General features: G+C 30.9%; 1 protein-coding gene across 2 annotated transcripts in view; it reads right to left on the bottom strand.

Annotated features, from left to right (window-relative positions):
• The window catches only part of LOC107456098 (monoglyceride lipase), a 77862-nt gene that overhangs the window by 26845 nt on the left and 26124 nt on the right, over window positions 1-24893 (bottom strand). Inside the window, exons 5-7 of one of the 2 annotated variants that reach the window (XM_071187561.1) lie at window positions 24685-24858; window positions 23679-23810; window positions 18804-19100 (exon numbers count right to left, since the gene is read on the bottom strand). In XM_071187561.1, the coding sequence (XP_071043662.1) occupies window positions 18966-19100; window positions 23679-23810; window positions 24685-24858 (441 nt within the window). In that variant the 3' untranslated portion in view covers window positions 18804-18965. Of the gene's footprint in view, window positions 1-18803; window positions 19101-23678; window positions 23811-24684; window positions 24859-24893 lie in introns of those variants that run through there. The other variant, XM_071187562.1, reaches the window with a different exon arrangement.

Below are 24893 nucleotides of genomic sequence, written 5' to 3'. Positions count from 1 at the left end.
AACTAAATTATTATTTCTTCCAATTCTTTTTCAATCAAATTAAATCACTAAAATAATCGATAATTTTTTAATTCCACAACTTTGATTTGAGTGCAGAATCAAATTATTTTTTAAACTTGCCTTCTACATCTACTTAATACATTTCTATAGAATTCAAAACCCGTTAAGTGTCTTGTTCTTAAAAAACAACAGAAAAAGCATTCCTTTAGCTTTACACAGATATTCACTAATAAAAGATGCAAGTAATGGATACTTAATTAAAGTCACATTTCATAAAAAAGCAAAAGAGCTTGTGGAAGGAACTAAGTATCAAGTGCAAATACCCAGAGAATAAAATTGATTATTAAAACAAAAAACTGCGTTTTTATTTCTTTACGGATATTCGTTAAAATCAAGGTGCAAATTATTATTTAGTCGCGTTTCATAGAATAGTAAAACTAAGCATATGATAAGAGCTTTGCATAAAGTACAAATATCCTGGAAAGAGAACTAATTCATATAACAGCAAAAAGTGCATTTCTTCGGCTTTAGGGATATTCATTATTATTATGATCTGTACGTTATTGATATTGAAGACTATTACAAGTCTATTTCATAGAAAAGTAAAATTAAATATGTGGTAGAAAATATACATAACTTACTTATCAAATATTAAGAAAAAAAAGAAAATTGATTACTTCAACAGTAAGAAAGGCATTTCTTATGCTTAACAGATATTTATTAATCTAAAGATGCGAGAGTTATATTTAAGAAATTTGCTGAGTCACATTTCTCATAATATTTAAATTTAATTAGTGATAGGAACTAATAAGCATAGAGGAAAAATTTCTCCATGATAATAGATAATTAAGGATAATAGATAATTAAAGATAATAGATAATTAAAGATAATAGATAATTAAGGATAATAGATAATTAAAGATAATAGATTATTAAAAGAAGAAAAGTTCTTCTTTTACTTTATAAATATTTATTCAAATTAAAGTGCAAGTTACTAATATTTAAATAAGGTGTAATGACATTTTCAGGTTCATAAAATTAAATATGAGACAGGAAATGGGCAAAAAATTCAAAGATACAGAATAGAAAATTGATTAATAAAATAAAAAAAGGGATTTCGTTTTTTTACAAGGATTAAATAATTTTAAAATACACGTTACAGATATTAAGGAAAATTGAAACCACATTTAAAAGAAAAAATAAAATTAAGTAAGTGATAGGAAACAAACATAAATAAAAACGAGCGATAGAAATTCATATAAAATTAAGCACAGTTTGACATATGAATATGTAATAAGGTTCAAATTATTACCTTATTTGAAAGAGCATTTAGAAACTTTTAAACTTACTATTTTCGAAAATAGCCCATAATACATTTTTTTTTCAGATTTAACCGTTTTATATTTTAGATATCAACCACTATTTGGTCGACGAGTAAAATCATCAATTAAGATTCTACACTCACCATAGAAAATCGATGTTAGTTTATCAATAGAAAAACATTCGATGCTAGTTTGAATAAATAAAGATTCGATATAGGCCTTTGATTTCAAAACTAGCCCATTTTTCTTGTTTTCCAAAACAAATACTTTGAAAGACAGATTCCCATTATTTAATCTTCGTATTGAATGAACATCTTACCGTTTATTCTTTCTTAAAGGCAAAATTAATGTTTATTATGTTCTACTTCATAAAAAAACGCATGTTTTTAAAGCATTTTTGGAATGAAATCAAAATAAAAACATTGAAAAAAATTATGCTTTTTACTGATACATTTTTGCCAAAACTTATGAATTAAAAATACTTTTGCTAACTCACATAAAAGAGCTTTCTTAAGAGGAAAACTCCATGACGTGGCTTCCAAAATCCCCAAAAATATTTACATCAATTTTACTGTCCGACCAAATTCTTTTTCCAATTTTCTTTGAGGTTGTAGTTCCTGTCATTAAAACCAGACGCCTGGTCTGTTTATTAAGATCAGAATATCTGGCATCTGAAACCTTAGACATTGCAAAATAGAATTTTGGCCGAGAAAAATAAAATCTTTAGATATTATCTTAATTTACGTAAAAGCTTGATTCCATTTTCGACCCAGCGAGAAATACTAACTATGAGTCTCTTAAACGAGCTGTACAAATAAAAAAACGAGTAGTGAACTTATAAATAATTAAAATATGTATTAAAAGACTTATTATATATTGCCCTACTCAAGCCACAAATTGAGGAAACAAGTGTTCAGAAAAAGGCACACAGGTGGCGAATTATTATTCTTTAGCCTTCGGGATGCGCATATGTGATGTGCGCATGCTAATACAAAAGTATGGGAATCTGCCTCTCGTATGCCTCTCACTTACCGCTCGCTCCCTCAGTGTGTGGCCTACCTAACAAAGTGGCCTGGCTTTTTACCTTCTCGAAAATGCTTGGTTCTATTTTCGGCTGAGACTGAAATACAAACTATTAGACTCTTAAACATGTTCAAATAAAAATTTGATGAGGGAATATATAGAAGTACTATGTATTACATAGAAATTCATGAAGATAGGGAGATAAAACTGTTTACTATATGTTTAAAGAAATACTGTACGGTTATAAAATACACTTTTTGGAGAAATCACCAATGACTTAGTGTCAATATTCTGTAAAGTAATAAAACGTTTTTGTTTAAACTATAAAAATAACATTTTAAATTCAGTTGGAATATCCATGAAAAAGCCTTACAAAGTTTATTTACAGGGATTTATTTATTTGTAATATAATTTTTTTTTGTAGTTGTTTTCATTTTTCAAAAAGAGCAGAAAATAAATTAATGAAATAAAATAATTTACATTATTTTCAAGAAGTGTTTTAAATATAGATACCATTTTCTGTCAAAATTCAAGGTTCACTTTGCGCTAGACCATGGCATCTATATAGTCCTTTTTCATATAAATTATTTATAAGGCATTCATTTAAAAATAAAATTATTACGTACAAATGGCTGCTCGTCTATTAAATTTTCGGTTGATAATTCAGTCTCTTTCATTTCCATGACTCGAAGGCAGTTTCACACAATGTCAAGAATAAATGTGTTAAGCTGATTTATTTATTTATTTGCGTATAGCAAATATTTTTTCAAATACAATTGTAAGAATGAAATAAATTATAATTCTTCTTCAAATACTACATTATTTTTGATTTTGATAATTTTAGACATTTTGCATTCCGTTCCGAAATAATACGAATTTTTCATCTTAATCAAACATAATTAAAAGTTTTCAGTACATTACCGTTCATTCATTTAAACATATCCCTGTTTTTTTTTCGAAAAAGAAAGAAAAAGCTTTGTTTAAAAGATGTAAAATGCGGTAGTTTAATGCAATATTCACGTAACTGTTGGTTGAGAAATGGCTCCTATTCAATTATGCTACAAACAATAGTCATAAAAAATGGGTAAAAAAATTTTCTTAGCACTTTATTTGAAAACGAAATTTTTGGAGCAAAGTTTTGATCTCACATAAAGTTAGGGGAACCATTTGAATAAATTAGAGACATAAATAAGAAGAAATCATCTATGAAAGAAACTAGGATAACACTGAAGGAATGCACCAGGGATAACATTGAATCCAAAATTGACAAGCGAACCAACAGATTGCTCGGATGAAGTGACTGATTTGCTGGAGGGAATTTGCCCACGTGCCCAGATCCCTAACTTGCAATGGGGCCCCTACCCGAAATTGCATATGAAAAAGAATGTATTTGTTTTATACACTAAGTACAAATACCTTATTTCCGAAATAGTTTTAATCGCTCTCACCAACAACCCTTATTCTATCAATTAAATTTAGTATTTTTTTTTCATAGTTTAGCTGAAATAAATTTTAATTTCTATATGATGTTCTTCTAAATAAGTCTTAGAGTGTTTACTTACTGTTGTCTAAAAAAAATTATTCTTTGACATTGTCACTAAAAGTCATGTATGTTGGCTGACACTTGTTGACTTTCTTAGAGATCTCCCAAGTGGTTCTACGCCCAGGGCCCTGAGACCTAAATGTGAGAGGAGATGATTTCTTTTAAAGAAGTTACTTTGAATAAGGTACGATTTAAGATAAAAATTCTGCTTAAGTATGTAATGAAATGTGTATGAAAAAACAATGGGTATATTAAAATTAATGAAAGGTAATGTAATTGTATAGTTGTTTCAAGATATTTAATATTATATACAAGATATGATGAAACATTTATGACCTGTACAATAATGTGTAAGTAAAACAAAATTAATTTTTCGAAAGCTGCTTCAAAGCGAAATGTGCTATAAGTGCAAATTTAATTGCCTACGCTACGTAAGTTACATATTCTAAATTGAATGAAATAAAAAACCCAAGCTGTTTATTTTCAATTTCATACTTAACAATTTTGAAATTGACTTTCAAAATTTTGTTTATTAACAAAATTCTTTATATGATAATGCGGAATTTCAATAAATTCGACTGAAATATTAATAATTATTTTGTCTACATCAAAAAATTAAACGATAACAAACTTTTTTAAAATAAAATTCATTCAAATTAACACTCTTCATTTATCATTTATGAATTATTAAAAATTATAGAAAATTTGCTGAAAATAATTTTATCTATTCTCGAAATTCAGAATATATTTTTAGGAAATTTTTTTCACTATGCTGCTTAAACAAAAATTTCTTCTCTATATAAATTGATTTGATCATTTTATTAAATAAAGAGCATCGTAACGAAAGAAAGAAAACAGAGAGGTCGAAATTCTGACTACTACTTCTATTACTATTTTATAACAATTACTTTTACTACTAATACTATGACTACTAATGCTGTTACAACTATCGCTATTGCTACCCTTATAATTAATACCACTAATGACTCAAAGTGATTGTTATGTAAAAGTGATGAGTGGTGATAACTCTAGAAATTATGAATCTGTTTTTTATGAACGTTTTAATAAGCAGTTTAAATAAAAATTTCTTTTCTTTATAAATTGATTTGGTCCTTTTATTAAATAAAGAACATCATTATAAAAGGAGCAAAACGGCAAATTCTACCTGTTGTTTTACCTAGCTGACTATTACTACTGTTACTATTGTTACTATTACTACTGCTACTTATTATAACTATTATCACTACTATTGATCTTACAGTGCTGACCATTACTATTACTACTATTACAGATGACTCAAAATACTTGTTATATGTAAGTGATGAGCGGTGGCTACTTCAGAAATTCAGAATTTGCTACTTACGAAATTTTTTTAATTGGCTGTTTGAATAAAAAAAAATTATGTAGATTGATCTTTTACTAGATAAAGAACACTGTTATGAAAAAAAAGAGGCTGATTGACCACTCTGACCTGCTATTATATTATTATGACTGTTACAACTATTATCAGTTCTGAAATTACTATTACTAAAATTACTATTTCTACTAATACAATGACTACTATTCCTATTGCCATTACTATAACTACTATCACAGAGGATTTAAAGTGTTTGTTATGTGAAAGGAATGAGGGTGGCTATTCTAAAAATTCGGAATTTGTTTTTTATGAAACTTTTTAATAGGCTGTTCTAATAGAAAATAAGTTGTTTGAACTCTTTGTTAAATGAAGCAAATCGATATAAAGGAAGGAAACAGACTGGTTGATTATTCTGACCCTCTATTCGACAATCCTCACGATGCACTCATTGCTGAAGACTGAAAATTTTTATTACGTGAAAATGATGGGTGGTGGTTTCTCTAGAAATTCAGAATCTATTTCGGTGAAATTTTTTCAATAGGCTGGTTAAAAATAAAATTGTTCATCAGTTGACTTGATCATTTTATCAAATAAAATGCATCATTATTAAAGGAAGAAAACAGACTGATCGACCATTCTGATCTGCAACTTTGGTATGATCAACGAAATAAAAGATCACGGCAATGAAGCACAAATTGAGTGAGTTGCACAGAGAAAGTGGCTAATATTCCATTTAATTTATTTTTCGAGAATCATAGCGATTTATTTCTTTTAGATAATATTATAATGAGGTAGCTGAACCAGCTGCTGTATGTTGGTAAACCACATTAGTGGAAAATTGAGGTAGGTATTTTGTACAACTACCCATCCCTGAAAAGTAAATTAAAGGTTGTATCTATTAACTTGAAAACAAAAGAAAATACGTGGTTGTAGCAGGAACAAATAATTCTGTTTAACCATAAATATAAGGATACCATGACATCAGTCATTAAGATAGTTTGGTTGAATAAAGTAGCTTTAAAATGAATATTTTATGATATGTTTAATTCGAGAAGTTGGACTACATTAGGATTTACTAAATGAGCACATTTATTTTAGTTAAGTTCAGTTTAAGATGGTTAAGATAAGTATTAAGTTACAGAGGCTTTCTTTACTAACGTGAGGAAGCAGATCTTATATTAATAATAATAAAATTTGCTTTGACTAAGCTGACCAGTGTCCTGGGAAAGCACTGGCAATAAAGTTTCTAAAACAACATTCGAAAACTCATCACTTTACCTTTCCAATCACTTAAAAGAATATTTCTGTTAGAAAACCTTTAGCGGGGATTTCTTTTTCAAAATATTAAATTGGAAATGTTAAGCAGTGAGTTTTCAAACAACTTTGTCAAAATTCTACTGCCAATTTTTAGTTTTCCCAGGTCGTTGGTCGTTTGACTACCTCCAAAAAACTAACAGCTATAACGAACTAATAATGAGAAGTAAAGCATAGAAGGAAGAATGTACTAAGGAAATATTAGACACAAGATGGGAAGTAGAGATGGGATGGGGGACAGGACAAGAAGTACAGGGAAGGAGGAAAAAGACAAAGAATGGAAACGCCATCGAATCGAATTAGTTGCAAAGAGAGAAATTGAGATTATGCATCAAGAAAAAGAGACTAAGCATCATCAGACGATATACAAATAAAAATAGAAACCTCAGAAATGATTGGAAGAGTCTATAACAAAATGCTAAACCTGAACTTATTTCAGAGGAAGGCTAAGGAGCTGAAATTGGATAAGAAGAAATGGGCATGGATGTTAATGTCAGAGTTAACTGTTGCTATTTTAATATAGCTGAGTTACTGACCAAAATATTCGATAAAGAATAAAGCGATTTAGGATGGATACGTCAAAGAAATGGTAGGATAACTTATATAGTGACTAAACTAAACTAAATTCAATGGCGTGACAGCCCATAGAGGGCCAAAGCCTACTGTGCCCATCTCAGTTTTCTTGATCTTGGACTCTGGGGTGCAGAAGCAGATGTTCTGGTCAGGTGGTCAGCCGAACGTGGAACCCCCAGTGTTTAGTTCCCAAGCATGATTGGTACTCTTTTATCAACCCACTGAAGGGATGAAAGGCTGAGTCAACCTTACCCGGCCCGAGGATCGAACCAGGGATCTGTGGCACGACAGCACGAAGCGATACCGCTCAGCCACCGGGCGTCACTTATATAGTGAATTAGAGATAAATTTCGTCAAAAACTCATGCAACATCAAAAAGTCACTTACAAATTTTGGAAAGATTATGTACAGGAAATTGCGAATTATTTACAGCGATGGTAAGATGGATAAGTTTTAAAAAACAGGCAAGGCTAGAAGAAACTTATGATCACAAATCAGATAAAAAAGAAAGCATCACATGGAAGATTCGAAATAACTTTGGAGATATTTGGGGTAAAATTACGATTCCCTTAAACTTAGCTAACTAGCTAAATGGATATGAAATTATGGTAACAAGCATAAAAAAAAAACAGAAAACAGAAAAGACAAGAAATCATACTATGAAGAACTTTTGGCAAAAAATAAAGAAATAATCTAATTTTTATGGTATATGGTTAAATGTAAATGATGCAAAGAACAAAAAGTATCCAAAGTAATACTGAATGGACCACACAACAGCAATACAATTTTCAAAACAGAGATGACACGTTTCTCTGGTACCGGAAAACCGGTAAGAAAGAACATGAGAAGAATAATTGTCTTATAAATGCATATCCTGGAACTATCCTAATGTAAAAAAGCCTATGCATAGCATGTGCCTATGTACAGTGTGTGCCTATGTAAAACGAGTGCCTATGTGCAGCATGCGCCTACCTACAGCGTGAGCCTATATACAACGCGTGTCTATGTATATCGCGCTCCTGCGTACAGCGTGTGAGTATAAAAAGTAACTATTCAAATGCAAAAGAAATAATCACAGTACTCGTCATGCCAACAACAATAGCCGGAATATCGAACCAGGGTGACTCAACGCTCGCCTCCCACTGAGGTGAACCCGGGTTCGAATACCAGGCAAGGCTGGTCGATACGAATTCCACTGCCTGCTCACGTCAATCACAGTGATGACGTAAAATATCCTCAGAGGTAGACAAATCGTGGGTTTGAGTTCCCATGCCGTCAGGCTAACTGTGGAGGGTTTCCGTGATTTTCCTCTCCATGTAACGCAAATGCCGGTTAATTCCATCAAAAAGTCCCCCAAGTTGGCAAATTTCACCCAATACTAGATCCAAAATTCCCTTGTATTCGGGATTGGGTTCAAAATTACATGGCTGAGGAGCTGAACATCGGTATTTGCAAACTCAAAATTGAGTTGGCTGTTCAACGACGGTTATAAAATTAAAAAAACAGCCAGAATGTTGATTTTAACAGACGGATAACTTAAGCAAATTAGAAAAAAAAGTATAAATAAATTGAATGGAAAAACAAAGAACGCAATGATTGATACTGAAAAAACATAGTTAATAAAAAATTTATTGGAATTAAAGATATCGAGAAAAATTAACTCCTTAAGGAGATACGAGATTCCTTTGACATTTGAGTGAAACTACAAGCCTATTATGCGAAGAAGAGCCTGCTAATGATATATTACATAATATTATAAGTACACCAGTAGAAAGTATGGAAAAGGGGGAAGAATGGAAACGTCGCCAGATGGAAACACAAACAGAAATAGAAGCTAAACGGGAATAAAGGGAGAGTCATCAAAAAACATTAATTGAGAAGCATATTAAGAGGTTAATATTGGAAAAGAAGGGACGGAATAATGTCTCTGCCAACTGGTAGAGCTGCATTGGTGACAAGGATTTTCGAAAGAAATTAAGATAGAGAAGTATTAAGTTACTTTGACTGTCTTAGCTAAAAAGATGAACACGATTCTGGTATCACAAATTGCTTTGACTGCATTCAAAGAACAGACAGTTAGTAAGACTAATTTGCTAAGCTAAGTGCCAAGGAGGTATTACACATTATTACAAGAACATGAGAAGTGCGTTTGATAAGAGAAGCAGTATGAAATGACGTCAGGTGGAGTATAAGACAAAGAAGAGAATTGAGAATGAGTGTCAAAAAGAAATGACTAAACTTTAACAGGTGAAGATCTAAGCTAAAATGAAAAATAAAAGAGGTGATTGAAGGAATCATCTACAAATGCTATACCAAAGCTGACGGGTGTCCTGGGCAAACTGAAAAACTGTAGTAAAGTTTCCAAAATGATGTTTAAAACTAATTGCTTTACTTTTCCAATTTAGTTTTCTGATAACACAAATAGAGTAGAGATTCTATGACAGAAATATATTTTTTAAAACGCTAAGATAAAACGGTGTGTTTTTGGAATATTCCTTTAGAAACTTGATTGTTTTTATAGTTTTTCGGAATTCTGATCAGCTTAGCTATACTTAATATAATTTAAGAAACAAGGTAAGAAATTAAAATTGTATGAGAGTGATTACATAAGGATGTTCATTTCTACATCATTTATTGTCGATTGAGATAACTTAGTTGTAGACAGGAATTTTTGAAATTGTACTTAGAGGTGCCTCTGACAAATTCATCGATAAGGTGCTACAGATACTGATTTAGTTAACCAGGGAGAATATTCACCAAGAACTGGAGTCAAATTCGCCAAGATATGTAGGTGACCCTTTGATGTTGCATAATGAACTTGAATTACTAGTAAAAAAATGGGTAAAACGAATGGAGGCCATAGCGGCGTGAAAAATAATATGAAACTGAAAATATCAGTTGGGGGAAACATGACAGGAAATAAAATGAAATTATCATGTAGTTGCAAGAAGTACGATCAGAAGAACATAGAAAATCTGATAATTAGTACAAAAACTAGCAGGAAAAAAAACAATATGACTCTTATGGTAAACAACTAGTAAAGTATGACAGTTTAGAAAATCTGACAAAGGATCAAATGGTCAAACAAGATTTGAAAAGTCGGAAAAGTTGTAAGAGGTAGCCATTTAACACATTTGGAATACGCAACGATAAAATGAAAGTAGTAAAAAGATTTCGACGTTTGAAAGTAATGGTGTTAATTAAGTTGGAAAATTTAGATATTGGTATCGGAGACTGGAGAAAAAAAACTAATATTCCAAATAATCAATGTTGAAATGTTGGGTAAAAATTGAATAGTTAAATCTGGATTAGAAACTAAACAATCTAAGGTATGACACCTAACTGAAACTTAAAGAATAAGCTATATTTAAGTAATATCTCAAAGTGAACAAAATGCGAAAAATCACCAAAAGAAATTTTTTTACCTCAAATTTTTTTTTATTAAATTGAAATAGTTTTTGAAATAATAATAAGCAAAATACCAAATTACACTGTCAGTACTAAAATAAGTTAAAAGATATTCTTATTTCATTTCATATTGCTATTTTGTACTGTGCACAAAGTTAAAAAGTGAACACTGTGAATATAACTTTTGATCTAAAGCTTGGATTTTCAGGTACAAGGGCTCAATGATTCGAGAGCCTCACCTAAAATACGCTATTAATTAGCTTAGACGATACGTGCAGTGAAAAACGAAGTAACGGAATCAGAGAGAAAAACATTCTTTCACTGAATAAACATTCCTTCTTTTCAACAGATTTGGATTATTGAGTCCAAGAGGGGTAGCCTTAATCTGGAAAATATGATTTAAATAGTTTACTAAATGGACCGATCGTATTTCGCCATATTTTGAGGGAATCAAAACAGTTTTGTGCGCAATTATTATATTCGTTTATCCAAAGGTAATTCATGCCAAAAAAATTACTCTTAATAAGGATTTAATAGAATAATAAAAAATTATCTTTAATAGTGATTTTTTGTTATTCTATTTAATTAAAGTCAAAAAAATTTCGAAATATAAGCTAATAAAATTTTTGTTTTATTTTAAAGAATGTAATTTTAAATGTCAATTTGAACAATTCTAACGAAATCATATATTGCGATATTCAGTTTTATCAGATATTTCAAAATTTGATTTATCAGAATCTATTCAACCAATTGCTCTCAAATTTTCCCTCTAGTCATTTAAAATTGTATTCGTTAAAATAATGTTACATTTTTTACATCTAAAAATTCATTTCCGACTGTCTATTTATAAAACATTAACTGTAATAAATAATTATACTTAACATGAAAGTTTGCCTGAAATTATCTTAAGATTAATGTATATTATAATTGTGAGAAAAAACTTTTGGGTTCGCTCAAAAAATTTTCGAAATATAATGAAATACGCAAAAAGTAAATTTATCATTGGAAGGTCTAAACTCTCGACCGCTTACCTGACCGAGCTATTAAGACTACAATTTCCAAATCAAGGCTCACCCCCCTCAAATTATTTTTAAGGCCAATAATCTGAATCAGTCGAAAAGATAGCATATTTATTCAGCAAAATTACGCTTATGTATCTGATTTTGTAGCTTTAAACATCGTCTGCATTAATTAATTAGCACATTAAGGTAGAGCCCTCAAATCATTAAGAGTGAACCTCAGTACGTGAAAAGCTCATCATTAGATCAAAAGTTATTTAAACCGTTTACTTTTTATTTATTGCACTATGCATTGTGCGAATATATTTTGATCATAGGGGAAATATAAAATTAGTGATAAAATTTATTACTTTTTGATGAAATTATGATTAAACTGTATTACATAAGCTAGTTTAAATCAACTTGTAAGACATTTCATATGTATTGGTAAAATATTAGTTTTACGTACAGTGCACAAAAATAAACGGACCAGCCTGAATAACCAGCCACATCAAGAAAAAGAGATGAAACATCATCAGACGACATACAAATAAAAATAGAAACCTAAAAACCGATTGGAAAAGTCTATGACAAAATGCTAAACCTAAACTTACTTGGGAGGTGAAATTGGATAAGAAGAAATGGGCATGGATGTTAATGTCAAAGTTAACTGTTGCTTTTTTGATATAGCTGAGTTAGTGACTAAAATATTCGATAACGAATATAGCGATTAAGGATGGATACGTCATATAAATGTTATGATTACTTATATAGTGAATTGGAGATAAATTTCGTCAAAAAATCGTGCAACATCAAAAAGTCACTTACAAATTTTGGAAAGATTATGTACAGGAGATTGCGAATTATTTACAAGGATGGTAAGAAGGATAAGTTTTAAAAAACAGGCAAAGGTAGAAGAAACTTATTATCACAAATCAGATTAAAAAAAAGCATTACATGGAAGATTCAAAATAACTTTGAAGTCATTTGGGGGTAAAATTACGATTCCCTTAAACTTAGCTAACTAGCTAAATGGATATAAAATTATGGTAACAAACATAAAGAAACAGAAAACCGAAAAGACAAGAAATCATACTATGAAGAACTTTTGGCTAAAAATAGAGAAATAACCTAATTTTTATGGTATATGGTTAAATATAAATGATGCAAAGAACATAAAGGATCCAAAGTAATACTGAATGGACCACACAACAGCAATGCAATTTTTAAAACAGAGATGACATGTTTTTCTGGTACCGGAAAACCGGTAAGAAAAAACATGAGAAGAACAATTGTCTTATAAATGCATATCCTGGAACTATCATAATGTAAAAAAGCCTATACAAAACATGTGCCTATGTACAGTGTGTGCCTATATACAGTGTGCGCCTATGTACAGCGTGTGCTTATGTGCAGCATGCGCCTACCTACAGCGTGAGCCTATATACAACGTGTGTCTATGTATATCGCGCTCCTGCGTACAACGTGTGAGTATAAGAAATAACTACTCAAATGCAAAAGAAATAATCACAGTACTCGTCTTGCCACCAACAATAGCCGGAATATCGTACCTGGGTGGCTCAAGGCTCGCCTCCCACTGAGGTTAACCCGGGTTCGAATCCCAGGGATGGCTGGTCGATACGATTTCCGCACCCGGCTCGCGCCAATCACAGTGATGACGTTAAATATCCTCAGAGGTAGACAAATCGTGGGTTTGAGTCCACTTGACGTCAGGCTAACTGTGGAAGGTTTCCGTGATTTTCCGCTCCCTGTAACGCAAATGCCGGATAATTCCATCAAAAAGTCCCCCATGTTGGCAAATTTCACCCAATATTTGATCCAAAATTCCCTTGTTTTCGGGAATGGGTTCAAAATTACATGGCTGAGGAGTTGAACATCGGTAGTCGCGAACTCAAAATTGAGTCGGCTGTTCAACGACGGTAATAAAATTTAAAAAACAGACAGAATGTTGATTTTAACAGACGCATAGCTTAAGTAAATAAGAAAAAAAAGTATAAATAAATTGAATGGAAAAACAAAGAGCGCAATGATTGATACTGAAAAAACATAGTTAAAGAAAAATCTTTAGGAATTAAAGATATCGAGAAAATAAAAACTCCTTAAGGAGATGCGAGATTCCTTTGACTTTTGAGTGAAACTACAAACCTATCATACGAAGAAGAACCTGCTAATGATATATTACATAATATTATAAGTGCACCAGTAGAGAGTATGGAAAAGGGGGAAGAATGGAAACGTCGCCAGATGGAGACACAAACAGAAATAGAAGCTAAACGGGAATAAAGGGAGAGTCATCACAAAACATTAATTGCGAAGCATAGTAAGAGGTTAATATTGGAAAAGAAGGGACAGAAATAATGCCTCTGCCAACTGGTAGAGCTGCATTGGTGACAAGGATTTTCGAAAAAAATTTAAGATAGAGAAGTATTAAGTTACTTTGACTATCTTAGCTAAAAAGATGAGCACGATTATGGTATCACAGATTGATTTGACTGCATTCAAGGAACAGACAGCTAGTAATACTAATTTGCTAAGCTAAGTGCCAAGGAGGGTATTGCACATTATTACAAGAGCATGAGAAGCGCGTTTGATAAGAGAAGCAGTATGAAATGACGTCAGGTGGAGTATAAGACAAAGAAGAGAATTGAGAATGAGTGTCAAAAAGAAATGACTAAACTTTAACAGGTGAAGATCTAAGCTAAAATGAAAAATAAAAGAGGTGATTGAAGGAATCATCTACAAATGCTATGCCAAAGCTGACCGATGTCCTGGGCAAACTGAAAAACTGTAGTAAAGTTTCCAAAATGATGTTTAAAACTCATTGCTTTACTTTTCCAATTTAGTTTTCTGAGAACACAAATAGAATAGAGATTCTATAACAGAAATATATTTTTTAAATTGCTAAGATAAAACGGTGAGTTTTTGGAATGTTCTCTTAGAAACTTGATTGTTTTTATAGTTTTTCGGAATTCTGATCAGCTTAGCTATACTTAATATAATTTAAGAAACAAGATAAGAAATTAAAAATGTATGAGAGTGATTACATAAGGATGTTCATGTCTACATCAATTATTGTCAATTGACATAACTTAGTTGTAGACAGGAATATTTGAAATTGTACTTAGACGGATTCATCGATAAGGTGTTACAAATTTTGATTTAGTTTAACCAGAGAGAATATTCACCAAGAACTGGAGTCAAATTCGCCAAGATATGTAGGTGACCCTTTGATGTTGCATAATGAACTTGAATTATTAGCAAAAAATGGGTAAAACGAATGGAGACCATAGCGGCGTGAAAAATAATATGAAACTGAAAATATCAGTTGGAGGAAACATGACAGGGAATAAAATGAAATTATCATGTAGTTGCAAGAAATACGATCAGAAAAACATAGAAAATCTGATAATTAGTACGAAAACTAGCAGAAAAAAAACAATATGACTCTTATCATAAACAACTAGTAAAGTATGACAAGTTTAGAAAATCTGCCAAAGGATCAAATAGTCAAACAAGATTTGAAAAGTCGGAAAAGTTGTAAGAGGTAGCCATTTAACACATTTGGAATACGCAACGATAAAATGAAAGTAGTAAAAAGATTTCGACGTTTGAAAGCAACGGTGTTAATTAAGTTGGAAAATTTAGATATTGGTATCGGAGACTGGAAAAAAAAACTAATATTCCAAATAATCAATGTTGAAGTGTTGGGGAAAAATATACTGCGGAAAATTTGAATAGTTAAATCTGGATTGGGAACTAAACAATCTAAGGTATGACGCATAACTGAAAATTAAAGAATAGGTTATATTTAAGTAATATCTAAAAGTGAACAAAATGCGAAAAATCACCAAAATCATAGTATTTAAAAGTTTTTTTTTTACAAAAATGAAATAGTTTTTGAAATAATAATAAGCAAATTACCAAATTACACTGTCAAGACTAAAATAAGTTAAAAGATATTCTTATTTTATTTTGCTTTGCTATTTTGTACTGTACACAAAGTTAAAAAGTGAACACTGTGAGTATAACTTTTGATCTAAAGCTTGGATTTTCAGGGCTCAATTTAAGGCTCAATTTAATTGATTCGAGGGATTCACCAAAAATACGCTATTAATTAGTTTAGACGACACGTGCAGTGAAAAACGGAAGTTTCGGAATCAGAGAGAAAAACATTATTTCACTGAATAAACAAGCATACCTTCCTTTCTGGATTTGGATTATTGAATCCAAGTGGGGTAGCCTTAATCTGGAAAATATGGTTTAAATAGTTTACTAAAGAGACCGATATTATTTCGCCATATTTTGAGGGAATCAAAGCATTTTTGCGCACAATTATTATATTCGTTTATCCAAAGGTAATACATGCCAAAAAAAATTACTCTTAATAAGGATTTAATAGAATAATAAAAAAAAATTTTAATAATGATTTTTTATTATTCTATTTAATTAAAGTAAAAAAAAATTCAAAATGTAAGTTGATAAAATTTTTGTTTTATTTTAAAGAATGTAATTTTAAATGTCAAATCGAAAAATTCTAACGAAATCAGACATTAAGATATTCAGTTTTATCAGATATTTCAAAATTTGATAAATCAGAAACTATTCAACAGATTGCGCTCAAATTTTGCCTCTTGTCATTTATAATTGCATTCGTTAAAATGATTTAAATTTTTTTGCATTGCATCTAAAAACTCATTTTTGACGGTCTATTTATAAAACATTAACAGTAATAAATAATTATTTAACATTATAGTTTGCATGAAATTATGTTTAGATAAATATATATTATAATTATGAGAAAAAAAGTTTAGGTTCGCTCAAAAAATTTTCGAAATATGATGAAACACGCAAAAAGTAAATTTAACATTAAAAGGTCTAAACTCTCTACCGCTTTCCTGACCTAGCTATTAAGACCATATTTTCCAAATCAAGGATCACCCTCCTCAAATTATTTTTAGGGCCAATAATCTGAATCTGTCGAAAAGATTGCATATTTATTCAGAGGAAGTACGATTATTTATCTGATTTCGCAACTTTGAACATCGTCTGCATTTATTAATTAGCATATTAAGGTAGGGCCTTCAAAACATTTAGAGTGAAATTCAGTACGTGAAAAGCTCATCATTAGATCAAAAGTTATTTAAAGTGTTCACTTTTTATTTAGTGCGCTATGCATTGAGTGAATTTATTCTGTTCATAGGTGAAATACAAAATTAGAGATAAAATTTATTACTTTTCGATGAAATTATGATTGAACTGTATTATATTAGCTAGTTTAAATTAACTTGTAAGAAATTTTATACGCATTGGTAAAATATTAGTTTTACGTACAGTTCACAAAAATAAACGGACCAGCCTGAATAACTTTTGATCGAATCTGATCTTCACGTTCTGGGACTCTATCTTAATAATTTGAGGACGTGACCTCAAGTATGCTAGACAGACAATATTTTAAGTTACGAAATAAGACGCATAAACGCACTTTCTCTGAATAAACATGCCTTTTTTTCGACGGATTTGATTTTCTTACCCCAAAAATATAGAGGAAAGCCGAAATCGGGAAATTTGTCCCAATAGTTTGAACACCTTAATATTAATTTTACTATTTGCCTATTTCGCTATATCTCAAAAAACATTTTATGCGAATATTTTTGCATACAGTTTATTTAAAGATAATTTTTAGTATATATATATTATTTATTGATATTTTTTATGTAATATAATTGTTATTTTTTACGTTATTTTTTATGTTATTTTCTTACGTATTTTGCCATATCTCGAGTTGAATTAAGCGAATTGAAAAAACTTTCGCACAATTATACAATTCCTTATACAAAGATAATTCCATACTGTAACTGAAAATAACGTTTAATATATTTATGAGTCTGACTAATTATTAAACTGCACTAATTACTTACCCAATTTCAGGTCAACCTCTCAAACCATTAGGACTGAATCCGAAAATTTGAAAAAGCGATTTTTTTGAGCACAGTACATAAAAATGAGGGATTGAGGGTATTAGTTTTAATTCAGATTAAACTCAGTTTTCATGGTGTACATAGACGCATTTTTTTTTTCTTTTCAGAAGGCTAAGTCTCACCATTTGCACTACACCAATGCCAAAATGAATCAAAGTTTCGAATTGGTTATGATGAATCCAAAGTTGCAAGGAAAAACTTGCCAAAATGCTGATTACTACACTTGGTAAAGAACTGGACACAAAGCTGGAAGATTTGGTGAATCTGCAAATCTGAAGCTGACTGTTGGACTGAATCTGAAAATTTGAAAAAGCGATTTTTTGCGCACTGTACGTAAAAATGAGGGAGTGAGGGTATTAGTTTTAATTCAGTTTAGACTCAGTTTTCATGGTGTACATAGACGCATTTTTTTTTCAAAAGGCTAAGTCTTACCATTTGCACTACACCAATGCCAAAATGAATCAAAGTTTCGAATTGGTTATGATGAATCCAAAGTTGCAAATAAAAACTAGCCAAAAAGCTGATTACTACACTTGGTAAAACACTGGACACAAAGCTGGAAGACTTGGTCATACTAGAAAAGCTAGATACAGTACCTGAAGCTATAACTATATTCGTTTTAAAAATGTTTGATTTTTTGCTCTGACTGATATAATAAATTGACATGTAAACACAAAAAAAGGTTTCAAAGTTAAACTTTATAATTACATAAATAATTAAAGTAAATACTACATTTATAGTTTATTTTTACTGTTTTAATTTATCTTCCATATTTTACATAAGAATAATTTTTTTCAATTTTTAGAAGTGTCTGAAAATATTGACGTATTGTTGCTTGATTTGCAAAATATGAAATTGAAAATTGAACAAATCGTTTGGGAGCTTTAGTTTTTAGAACTTTCAATATTATCCCCAATTTGCTCTAAAATTAATCTTAGAACTTAAAGCACTTCTTTGACAGCTAAGGAAGATGGGCAAAATAATTTAATGAGTGATGATCATTGACAGTAAAGTAGAAGAAATCAGTTGAAATTTCATTGTTTTTGAAAATAATAAAAAATAAAAAGATATGTAAGCGATATGTACTAATGGTTTTCTACGCCTGACTATGGTTCTACGGTGACTATTGGTTTTCTACGACTTGTTTTTTTATTGATGGAAAAAGTCATGTGGCATGTATTAAATTATATGATTTATAATTGCAGTTTGGAATTTTCTCAAAAACATAAAAAGAAATGCGATAAAAAATTGAAATGATACTAAACACTTCAAACGAAACATTTAGGATGCTTATTTAAATACTTTAAATATACAAAATGATAAAAAAAATAATGAAAATATATAACAGAAGAAACTTAAATGAATGAACACAGAATATTAGACTAAGTTTTTGGTTGATTTCTGCAACCATGAGTTAAAAATCTTGATTCTAGCGATCTTTGGTGTCTTGATCCGAAACATTTGATCGTACTCGATTGTTCAACCACTCTATTATATCGCTTTTGACTTGTTCCGCAACTCCATAAGGTTCAAACAGAAGACTGTGATAAGCACAAGGATATATCTGTAAGAAAGTTTTTTTGGACAAAAATTATTGATTAAAATAGTTAAATACCAACCACAGCAAGTTTGACAAGAAAATTTATTTTTTTCAAAAATGTATTAATTTTTTAAAAGTTTTTGCTAATACTTTTCAAATAATTAAGTCTCCTTCATTCTTATGTTAAATTAAACGAAAAAATTTTATTCAGATTTTCAAATTGAATGGAACCTATGTTTTATTCATTTATTCATGCATAATGTTTTGTGAAGGGGACATAAGTTATCAAAATTTTTCAATTAATATAAAATCGTGAATTTCAATTAGTGTACTTTTCTGCAATATGTTAAAGGATAGGATAAATTATGAGTGTCGTATCAATGATATTCTACCTTACAATTCTTATAAATATTTTCCTTTATTTTAACCATTCATCGACTGTAAATAGAAAATAGTAAGGAATATATTGTGAAACCACTAGTTATAAAATGTTTAATTCTGGAAAAACCCATCAAACTATATAACTCTATAGGCAAATTAAAAGGAGGGATAAAAGGAATGAAGATAGTCTAAATTCAGCATATAACGAAAGGATGAAAATCACAAAATACCCATGCAGGTTTCGAACAAATTCAACGTTGCAAACGTTTTCCGTGGTTTTCACCTTCTCAACATGGGTAGCGACTCCATGTACTATGGTAAGTTTTCGCCCCCTTTATACCTTATATCTTCCCTCTGAATTTCTTGGTCGAATTTTAAAACATCCTGTAAAAATATAAATGAATTAGGTAAGTTTGTTTTTCTTTTCCTGCTTCATCAAACCAAAAAAATAAATAAAGGAACCTGAAAAATTCTCCAAATAAAGGGGAAAATTTTTTTTAATTGTTTATGGTCTCAACTCACCAGACGCTGCCAAACATTTGTAGATAAACGAAAGTATTAAAAAAAATGAACAAAATATATGAGATGATTTCAAAATGAAGTTAAAACAGAAGGAAATTATCTCAAAGGAAAATTTTAAACTTAGCTATATTTTAATTTAACCAAACAATTCAGAAACAGCAGTTTATATATATATATATATATANGAGATATATATATACTCAATCTCCACCTAATCCAGTTAAATTTCATTTTTATGGTTTTGAGACCATGTCAGTTGTGAACGGTCTCAAATCCGTCAAAGTCTCGAAACGTTAATTTTTTTCGGTTAATTAGATAGTCCGACTGCTTCCGATCATTTTACCCTAACTTTTTAATGGAAATTCCAACAGTGTTTTCGCAGCTTGATGAAAGACCACATAAGTTGTGCAATAATTATTTATTGACATATGCTTGATAGTTGTTCAACAATGTGACTCAATAAACGTTAAAACTAGCATTAGTATTATTATATACACTGAAGAGCCAAAAAACTGGTACAGGCATGAGTATGTAAGTACAGCGTTGCGATCGGCAACGCGTATATAAGACAACGAATGTCTAGCACAGTTCTTAGATCGGTTACTGCCAGGTTATACAGATTTAAGTGAGGTTATACAGATTTAAGTGAGTTTGAACGTGGTGTTATAGTCGGCGCATGGGAGATGGGGCATAGCATCTCCGAAATAGCAATGAAATTTGGATTTTCACTTACGACCATTTCACGAGTATACCATGAGTATCGGAAATTCGGTGAAACATCAAATCTACGACATCGCTGCTGTCGGAAAAAGATCATGCAAGAACGGGATCATCGACAATTGACGAGAATCATTAAACGTGACAAGCGTGCAACCCTTCCACAAACTGCAGCAGATTTCATTGCTGGGCCATCAACAAGTCTCAGTGTGCGAACCATTCAACGAAACATCATCGATATGGCCTTTCGGAGCCGAAGGCCCACTCGTGTACCCTAGTTGACTTCACGACACAAAGCTTTACGCCTTGCCTGGGCCCGTCAACACCGACGCTGGACTGTTGACGATTGGGAAAACGTTGCCTGGTCTGACGAGTATCGAGCTGATGGACGTGTACGGGTATGGAGACAACCTCATGAATCCATGAATCCTACATGTCAACAGGGGACTGTTGAAGCTGGTGGAAGCTCTGTGATGGTATGGGGTGTGTGCAGTTGGCGTGATATGGGACCTCTGATACGTCTAGATAAGAGTCTAACAGGTGAAGGGTACGTAAGAATCTTGTTTGATCATCTGCACCCATTTATGTCAATTGTGCATTCCGACGGACTTGGGCAATTTCAGCAGGACAATGCGACACCCCACACGTCCAGAATTGCTACACAGTGGATCTAAGAGCACTCTTCTGAATTTAGACACTTCCGCTGGCCACCAAAATCCCCAGACATGAACATTATTGAACATATTTGGGATGCCTTGCAACGTGATGTTCAGAAGATATCCCCAGCACTACTTCACACGTTGATCGAATCAATGCCACGTCGTGTTGGGGCACTTCTGCGTGCTCGCGGGGGCCCTACACGATATTAGGCAAGTATACCAGTTTGTTTGGCTCTTCCGTGTAACATTTCTTATTTGAAGGATACTTTATCATAAGTTCTTGAGATGTTACTGAGAGATGTTATTGAGAAACATAAGTTATTGAGGAAAAAAACATTCTGAAAATCAAAAACAGTTACTTACCATTCATCGAATTTTAGTCTTTATAACTAAGTAGATCTAACTATAAATGTAAATCAAAATTTATGAAAATATTCCTTACCATGAAGAAACTTCTATTTCTTTTGGCGTAGCTAACAACCAATTGTATGTTATACAACTTACCTCGTAATTGTCATCTTACCAAATAAGAGCGCACGGGGAAAACAATTATGGTAAAACTATCGTATTGAATAGCAATAACATTTTTGGTTTTTGAAAAAAAAATTTAAAAAAATACAAAATATCAGCTAAATAAATTATATGGTATTTAAACTATTCGTTTGGTAATTTTTCCATTCACATGGTAACGGTTTAAAAGAAATTCTGGCATTCAAAATTTTTGTTCTTATTAATACACATATAGTAAAAAAATACATAACTGAATTCAACCGAATAAAAGGTTATCATGCAATGCATGCTCTAAAATATCATGTTAAAATTATCAGATTTTATCATATATAAAACCATATTGTATTTCTAATTTTACCAAAATCATTACCAAAGAGCTTCGGTAAAAATTATCATTTGTGATTTTCCTATAGAGCCAAAAACATGGTACTTTTTACCATATTCCGTTAGTTTTGACTGTATTTTTTTTTCGCAGTGCGCTAAAAAGAAGTTTTAACTTTTATTGCGCTAAAAAGGATGTTTAAACTTTTATTCTTTTTTCTTACTATTATATAACTGAACTAATAAAACTTTTTTTTATGTTGAAATCAAATTGTTGCTTTTCTAGGAAGTCAGATTTTGACGTAACCTTTCAACGAAACCCTTGCCACATGCAATGGAGCAAATTACACTGCTCGGCATTTTGTAACCATAACAGCGTTCAAACTTTTAGTAACCTTAATTTTACGCTAAGTTAAATCATAATAATTGTACTTCTTAAACTTGATTACTAGACTTGATTACTTACTTTGGTTTCGTGTATATATATTATGGTTAAAAGTTGAATCAATTTTTCTGATAGAGTACGACTCTTACTGTTTCCTAAGTAAAAAGCTCGTGGATAGCGTGAACAAAACAGACTCGTAAAAATTGGAGTGTGTCATATGCTTAATAACTTAAGCTAAGAAGATTAGTGATAAAAAGATTGAAAATTCATGACATAGAAAAAGACAAAAGAGCACAAACAGTCGAGGCATGTGGCTCAAATCTGACAATTCATTCACAAAAATTTCGGTTTGAAACTCCAAAACCTTTATAAAGAATAAACCATTATAAGGAAATAAGAAAATGAAACGAAGTATACTTTGAAAATAGTGTAAGTAGCTCGTTCGGAGATGCGAAGTTCGAATTCAAGCGTTTACATCACAATATGTCCTCCATTCCTTCAACACGAGAGATATCTAGCCTCCTGCACTCTTAAATTAATGACTCTGGGCAATTGGGAAAAGAAACAGTCATCCAAGCAAAGATAGCAGCTTCACAGAGCTGCTGAACACAAACAAGTCTACTTTTTCCCGTCTCTGGTGATAGATGGCACGGATAAACTAATTGAACCGTATTCCACAGTTCACTTGACAAAACACAACTCAACTACAACTTCAGTAAAAATCGACTCAATAGTATCAGATATAACTTTCAGCAGTATTAAGTTTCGAAAAAACATCGAAGAAATAGAATCTCTAAGATTTTCAATTTTGTTACACACTTTTGAAGTATATGGAACGTATTGATCGACTATAGGAAGACCACGGGTAGTTAGGTCTTATTGCATTAATTTTTATTATTTTAATTTATTAATTTATAACTTATTTAAGGTTAATAAAAAATCAATCTTATTAAATTAACAAACATAAAAAAACCACGTCTGTTTAAAGTAACAAACATTGGTTTCTAGTACTATGTTTATTTTTTTAATTTTTTCTATTTATGTTTTGTCTTAAACTTTAAACATAAATAATTAGTAATTAATGATGAAATTAAAATTCAAATAAACCTTTAAAGTTTTGTCAATAGATTCTGCATTCTTATTCAAGAACGCTGCTCCTTCTGGGATGCAGATTTTGTCATATTCTCCTTGTAATAATATGAAAGGAACAGATAAGTTAGACACCTTTTCTTCAATTTCCTAAAATGAATGAAAAAGTGATAATGCTTTGATAATAGGTTTTAAATTAATAGAACTAAGAGGAGGCAAATAATTTGAAACGACCTGTGCAATTTATGAATTAGCATACTATGAAATAAAATGCTGCGAAATAACCATTGCCTACCTAATTATATACCTGTATATAGGTGGGTAATACCTATTTTACATTTGTAAAAGCACCATTGATTACGGAAGTTTTGAACAAATATACATATCAGATTAAGTTTTTACATCTGATTAAGTTTTTACATCCTGCATATTTTCAAATGATATTATTTTTATTTTTTATTAATATTTACAAGCTGAATAATTTTGAACCTTTATTTTTTTTAATTATGGTAGTTCTAAAAATATTTGCTGTTTTAAAAAATAAGCACTCGATGTAAGTTAATATTTATAAATCGGTATGAGAAATTTGCATTGTAATGTAAATCTGTATATTGTTTCTAAAAGTTTTCAAAGACGTCAAAATGTGTATTTTTCCAGAATTACTCTCATTCAGAAAAACACTAACCGTTAAATTTCTCACACCTATTATGATTGAGACAAATTATAATGAATGACAAAGACTTCAATAATAAATGACCCTTGAGATTACGATCTTTTAAAACGTGCTAAACTTTTTGACTTACAACTTTTTCAAGCAAACTTCTGCTGTAAGTACTGATCCCATAAAATTGACATGATCCCATTGAAGATTTATATTATTAAAATCAGTTTAAAAGATAATTATAACAGTTTTAAAATTACTGACTTATAAGAATTCGTCAAACTATTTTGCTAATTTTTTAACAAGAAATTTCATTCGCCAACTTATTAATTTTTTAACAAGAAATTTCATTCGCCAACTTACCTCCATTGCTTCAATTAAGGAAGCACCAAATCCAGCTTTACAGTATCCTTTATATCTATACGGATCATCTTTCATTTCCTTAACCCTCTCTGGACACCTGCTTAAGAGATTCAAATCCAGAGACGCCACAGGAAATCGAGGGAAGATAACACGTAAGTATTTAACCAGATTTACCTAAGAAAATGCATTTTCAAATGTTATTAATAAGA

Source organism: Parasteatoda tepidariorum, chromosome X1, assembly GCF_043381705.1.
Source record: "Parasteatoda tepidariorum isolate YZ-2023 chromosome X1, CAS_Ptep_4.0, whole genome shotgun sequence".
Taxonomy (NCBI): Eukaryota; Metazoa; Arthropoda; class Arachnida; order Araneae; family Theridiidae; genus Parasteatoda; species Parasteatoda tepidariorum.
This window is presented reverse-complemented; position numbering and strand designations above follow the sequence as displayed.